The 6,815-nt window shown below is 63.1% G+C and overlaps 1 protein-coding gene across 1 annotated transcript; it reads left to right on the top strand.

The window, feature by feature from the left end:
• CHMP2A (charged multivesicular body protein 2A) lies at window positions 1–6,579 on the top strand (the record flags this gene model as incomplete). Its single annotated transcript, XM_082501517.1, has 5 exons — window positions 1–97; window positions 3,198–3,382; window positions 4,878–5,057; window positions 5,934–6,064; window positions 6,518–6,579. Coding segments are annotated over exons 2-5 (541 nt in total), but the record flags the coding sequence as incomplete, so codon positions are not given.
• Between the last annotated feature and the right edge of the window lie 236 nt (window positions 6,580–6,815).

Genomic DNA, 6,815 nt, shown 5'->3' on the forward strand with positions numbered 1-6,815 from the left:
CCTCCCCCCTCCCCCGTCACGTGTTCCAACGCGCGGGGTGACGTCAGGAAGTTTGCGGAAGTGCGCGGGAGAAACCGGGAGAGGCGGAAGGAGCGAGGTGAGGGGCCGGGGGGGGGCACCGGGGGGGTCATAGAGAGCGGCGGGAGGGGGGTGTGTGTGGCCAGAAGGGCACGGTACCGGGGGTCATAGAGTCGGAGGAGCGGGCTAGAGGGGCCCGGTACCGGGGAACCATAGAGGCGGGGTGGGTGGGTGCGGAGCAGAGAGGCCCGGTATCGGGGATCATAGAGCTGAAGGGGGGGTTGGATAGATAGGGGGGGCAGAGGGGCCCGTTACCGGGAGGACCATAGAGCCGGCGTGGGGGCTAGAAGGGCCCGGTACCGGTGATACCATAGAGAGGAGCGGGCCAGAGCGGCCGGTACAGGGGGAGTGGGCCGACCATAGAGTGTCCTCCGAGGGGGGGCTAGAAGGGACTCATGGGGAGAAACCGTAGAGTGTCAGATCCTCCGGGGGCGAGAGGGGCCCCCGAGACCACAGAGAGCGACCTGGGCCGTGCAGAAGGCCCACCGGATGCGGGAGGGGCGCTCTAGGCCCGAACCATAGAGTCGGGGGCGGGAAGGCTTCGCGGGGACACTCTGGGAGGCGACGAACCACAGAGAGGAAGGGGGCGGGGGGGAAGAGCCTCCTCGCTTGGCCATTGGCTGTTGCCATGGCGAAGGGGCGGGGCCCGAGGGGGCAGTGGGCGGGGCCTGAAGGTAAATCAGTTGGAGGGGGGATTTGGGGGGCTGCTGGGCCCGGAGGAGGAAGTAAATGTCCCGGGGGGGGGGGGGGGGGGGGTTATAAAGGCCCTTGGGGGGGGTAATTAATGCTCTTGGGGGTATTTCTCGCCCTGTGGGGGTTATAAATGCCCCAGAGGGGGCAATAAATTGCCTTTGAGGGGGTATCTGTGGCCCTGAGGGGGGGTATAAATGCCCCCGGGGAGGTGTAAACGCCCCTTGGGGGGGGTTAATTAATGGGCCTGGGGGGGGGGGTGGGGTATAAATACCCCGGGGGGTGGAATAAATGCCCCTGGGGGGTATTCCTTGCCCTGGGGGGGGGGTATAAAAGCCCCCCGGGGGGGGGCAGAATAAATGCCCCTGTGGGGAGGTATTCGCCCCCCCCCCCATCCTCTGTGTGTCCCCCCCCCCCCCCCATTGGTGTCCCCTCATCTCTGGGTCTCTGCCATGCTCATGGTGTCCCCCCCCCCCCCCCCCCGGCTTCGTCCTTCTGTCCGTCCGTCCGTCCACCCCCCCATGTCCTCCCCGTGTCCCCAATATCCGTGTGCCCCCCCCCCCCTTCCATGTTCACGTGTCCCCTCTGTGCCTGTGTCCCTATAATGTCCGCGTCACCCATCCGTGTCCCACTGTGTCCCCATGTCCCTGTGGCCTCCATGGCCCATCATCTCCCCGTGTCCTCCATATCCATGTCCCACCATGTCCCTGTGTCCCCATGTCCCCATATCCATGTCCCACCATGTCTGTCTGTCCCCACGTCTCCCGTATCCATGTCCCACCATGTCCCTGTGTCCCCATGTCCCCATATCCATGTCCCACCATGTCTGTCTGTCCCCACGTCTCCCGTATCCATGTCCCACCATGTCCCTGTGTCCCCTCGTGTCCCCCATACCCATGTCCCACCATGTCCGTTTGTCCCCCGATGTCCCCCATACCCATGTCCCACCATGTCCGTTTGTCCCCCGATGTCCCCCATACCCATGTCCCACCATGTCCCCATGTGCCTCATATCCATGTCCCTCCGTGTCCCTGTGTCCCCAATATCCGTGTCCCTGTGTCCCCCCATATCCGTGTCCCACCATGTCCCTTTGTCCCCGTGTCCCCCATATCCATGTCCCTGTGTGTCCCCGTGTCCCCTATATTCATGTCCCACCATGTCCGTGTGTCCTTGTGTCTCCCCATGTCCCCCATATCCATGTCCCCATGTCCCACTGTGTCCCCGTGTCCCCCATATCCATGTCCCCATGTCCCACCACGTCGCTGTGTCTCACACGTGTCCCACCGTGTCCCCATGTCCCTGTGTCCCACTGTGTCCCTGTCTCCCATATCCATGTCCCACCATATCCCCGTGTCCCACGTTGTCCCCATGTCCCCAAATCTATGTCCCACCATATCCCTGTGTCCCACTGTGTCCCCGTGTCCCCAAATCCATGTTCCACTGTGTCCCCATGTCCCCAAATCCATGTCCCCGTGTCCCCAAATCCATGTCCCACCATATCCCCATGTCCCACCGTGTCCCCATGTCCCCATATCCATGTTCCACCATACCCCTGCGTCCCACCGTGTCCCCATGTCCCCATACCCCTGTGTCCCACCGTGTCCCCATGTCCCCATATCCACGTCCCACCGTGTCCCCATGTCCCCAAATCCATGTCCCACCATATCCCCGTGTCCCACCGTGTCCCCATGTCCCCAAATCCATGTCCCACCGTGTCCCCATGTCCCCAAATCCACGTCCCACCATATCCCCGTGTCCCACCGTGTCCCCATGTCCCCAAATCCACGTCCCACCATATCCCCGTGTCCCACCGTGTCCCCAAATCCATGTCCCACCATATCGTTGTGTCCCACCGTGTCCCCATGTCCCCAAATCCATGTCCCACCATGTCCCTGTGTCCCACCGTGCCCCCATGTCCCCAAATCCGTGTCCCACCATATCGTTGTGTCCCACCGTGTCCCCATGTCCCCAAATCCATGTCCCACCATATCCATGTCCCCCCATATCCATGTCCCACCATATCGTTGTGTCCCACCGTGTCCCCATGTCCCCAAATCCATGTCCCACCGTATCCCCGTGTCCCACCGTGTCCCCATGTCCCCATATCCATGTCCCACCGTGTCCCCGTGTCCCCAAATCCATGTCCCACCATATCCCCATGTCCCACCGTGTCCCCATGTCCCCATATCCATGTTCCACCATACCCCTGTGTCCCACCGTGTCCCCATGTCCCCATATCCATGTTCCACCATACCCCTGTGTCCCACCATGTCCCCGTGTCCCCAAATCCATGTCCCACCATATCGTTGTGTCCCACCGTGTCCCCATGTCCCCATATCCACGTCCCACCATATCCCCCTGTCCCACCATGTCAATGCCCTCTCATCCACGTCCCTGATGGCCGTGTCCCCTCCGCCTGTGTCCCCAAGGCCCCACTGCCACCACCATGGACCTGCTGTTTGGGCGGCGGAAGACGCCGGAAGAGCTGCTGCGGCAGAACCAGCGCGCGTTGGCTCGTGCCATGCGGGAACTCGACCGCGAGCGGCAGAAGCTGGAGGCGCAGGAGAAGAAGATCATAGTCGATATCAAGAAGATGGCCAAGCAGGGTCAGATGGTGAGGGGACACCAACGGGGGACAAGGAGGGGACGAGGGAGGCCATCGGGAGAGTGGAATGGGGATGGGAGAATATGGAGGGGACCTGGGGGTGAAGAGGGCTCCAGGGGACCGATGCGGGGACCAGGCAGGGGACACGGTGGGGACAGGAGAATGGAGAGGGGACGTGGGGACATGGAGGGGACCAAGGGACTGTGGTGGGGACATGGGGACATGGAGAGGACCAGGGGACATGGAGGGGACCAGGGGGTGAAGATGGCTCCAGGGGACCGATGTGGGGACCAGGGGACACGGTGGGGACAGGAGAATGGGGAGGGGACGTGGGGACATGGAGGGGACCAAGGGACTGTGGTGGGGACATGGGGTTGCACAGGGGACTGGGGGACACGGAGGGGACCTGGGGGTGAAGAGGGCTCCAGGGGACGTTTGTGGGGACCAGGGGACACGGTGGGGACAGGAGAATGGGGAGGGGACATGGGGACATGGAGGGGACCAGGGGACACGGAGGGGACATGGGGGTGAGGAGGACTCCAGGTGACATTTGTGGGGAACGAGGGACATTGTGGGGACCGGAGAAAGGAGAGGGGACGTGGGGACACTGAGGGGACCAAGGGGCTGTGGTGGGGACATGGGGACATGGAGGGGACCAGGGGACTGTGGTGGGGACATGGGGTTGCACAGGGGACCGGGGGACACGGAGGGGACCTGGGGGTGAAGAGGGCTCCAGGTGACGTTTGTGGGGACCAGAGAATGTGGTGGGGACAGGAGAATGGAGAGGGGACGTGGGGACATGGAGGGGACCAAGGGGCTGTGGTGGGGACATGGGGACATGGAGGGGACCAAGGGACTGTGGTGGGGACATGGGGACATGGAGGGGACCAGGGGACTGTGGTGGGGACATGGGGTTGCACAGGGGACTGGGGGACACGGAGGGGACCTGGGATGAAGATGGCTCCAGGTGACGTTTGTGGGGACCAGGGGACACGGTGGGGACAGGAGAATGGAGAGGGGACGTGGGGACATGGAGGTGACCAAGGGACTGTGGTGGGGACAAGAAGGGGACATTGGGACGCAGAGGGGTGGCAGTTCTCTTGGAGGGAATCATGGTGGGGACATTGAGGGGGTTGGGACACTCAGGGGGGACCACGGGAGCATGGTGGGACAAGGGGACATGGAGGGGACCTGGGGGGACAGTGGTGGGACTGGGTGGCCGCAATGGTTACCTGGGGACCATGGAGGGGACTTGAATGCTGTGGGGACACTGGGGACCATGGTGGTATGCCATAGGGACACTGGTGCTTGGAGAAGACCATGGGGGACACCATGGAAGTCCTCAAGTGACCATGGTGGGTCCAAGGGGACCAGGAGACTGTTAAGAGGGTGGTGGGGACCGTGGTGGGCCCTGAGGGACACAGAGGGGAAGTCCCTGGAGCTCTTGGGGGCCCTCATGGCCGCTCGATGTCCCCCCGTGTCCCCTGCCCTCCGTGGCCTTCAGGACGCGGTGAAGATCATGGCGAAGGACCTGGTGAGGACGCGGCGCTACGTGAAGAAGTTCATCACCATGAGGGCCAACGTCCAGGCCGTGTCCCTCAAGATCCAGACCCTCAAATCCAACAACTCCATGGCCCAGGCCATGAAGGGCGTCACCAAGGCCATGGCCACCATGAACCGACAGGTGGGTACCCGTGGGGTTGTCCCCAAGGGTGTGGCCGCTCTTGAAATGTTCCGTGGGGTTGTCTCCAAGGTGGTGGCCGCCCTGAGATGCTCCGTGGGGTTGTCCCCAAGGGTGTGGCCGCTCTTGAAATGCTCCGTGGGGTTGTCTCCAAGGTGGTGGCCGCCCTGAGATGCTCCGTGGGGTTGTCCCCAAGGTGGTGGCCGCCCTGAGATGCTCCGTGGGGTTGTCCCCAAGGTGGTGGCCGCCCTGAGATGCTCCGTGGGGTTGTCCCCAAGGGTGTGGCCACTCTTGAGATGCTCCGTGGGGTTGTCCCCAAGGTGATGGGCACTCTGAGATGCTCCATGGAGATGTCCCCAAGGCTGTGGCTGCTCTGAGATGCTCTGTGGGGATGTCCCCAAGGTTGTGGACATTCTTGAGATGCTCCATGGGGTTGTCCCCAAGGCTGTGGCTGCTCTGAGATGCTTCGTGGGGATGTCCCTAAGGCTGTGGCCATCATTATATGCCCTGGGGTGGCCACGGGGATGTTCTTGAGATTGTGGCCACCATAAGCTGCCCCAGGGGAGACCCCCAAGGCTGTGGCCACCAGAGGTTGCCCAGGGCTGCCCATGAAGATGTCCCCAAGGCCATGGTTACCACTAGGTACTTCAGGGAGACATCTCTGTGGCCACAGCCACCTCAAGCTGCTTCAGGTGACCATGAAGATGTCCATGAGACTGTGGCAACCACGAGGTCCCTCAGGGGATGTACCCAAGGCCACCAGAAACCACTTGAAGTGGACGTGGGGACGTCCATGAGAGTGTAACCACCACAAACCACCCGAGATGGCCGTGGGGACATCTCCATGTCCCTCTTTGTGTCCCCCCCCCCACCCCATAGCTGAAGCTGCCCCAGATCCAGAAGATCATGATGGAGTTCGAGAAGCAGGCGGAGATCATGGACATGAAAGAGGAGCTGATGAACGATGCCATCGATGACGCCATGGGGGACGAGGACGATGAGGAGGAGAGGTGGGGGGACGGGGGGGGGACACGGAGGAGGAGGGGACAGGGGTGTGGTGGCACAGCGGGGAGGGGGACACCGGAGTGGAGGACATGGGGGGGTGGCGGACACACATGTGTGGGAGAAGGAGGTGGTGGGACAAAGATAGAAGAGATGGTGGGGGGCCACGGGGACGTGGTGGCGTCATGGGGGACACAGAGAAGATGGAAGGTGGGGACGTGGGGACATGGTGGGGGTGGGGACGGGGATGGGGGGGGTGGGGGGGGACACATGGGACACTGGGAAGGTTGGGGACACCCTGGGTGGGGAAGAGCAGGTGAGGGGACATGGGGGTGGGGTTAGGGGACAACGCGTGGGGGGGGGGGGAGGACACTGAAGGGGGGGTGGTGGTCAGGGGACACTGGGGGGGGATCTGGTGTGACCTCTGACCCCCTTGTGTCCCCCCCCCGTGTCCCCCCCAGCGACGCGGTGGTGTCACAAGTACTGGATGAACTGGGACTGAACCTCACCGACGAACTGGCCAGTGAGTGGGACTGGGGAGGGGGGTGAAAGGGGGGGGGGGGGGCAATTTTGGGGGTCGGGGGGGATTTTGGGAGGGGCTTGGGGGGGCAGCTGAACATCTGGTGGGGTATTTAAGGGCTCCTGGGGGGGCATTCTGGGAGGTGGAAGGCGGTATTTTGGGGGCAGAGGGGGGATTTTAGGGGTCGGGGGGGGGGTGATGGGTGATAGCTAAAGGTCGGGGGGGGGCATTTGGGGGGG

This window comes from Vanellus vanellus (genome assembly GCF_965231255.1).
Source record: "Vanellus vanellus genome assembly, contig: HAP1_SCAFFOLD_1976, whole genome shotgun sequence".
NCBI classification, from domain to species: Eukaryota; Metazoa; Chordata; class Aves; order Charadriiformes; family Charadriidae; genus Vanellus; species Vanellus vanellus.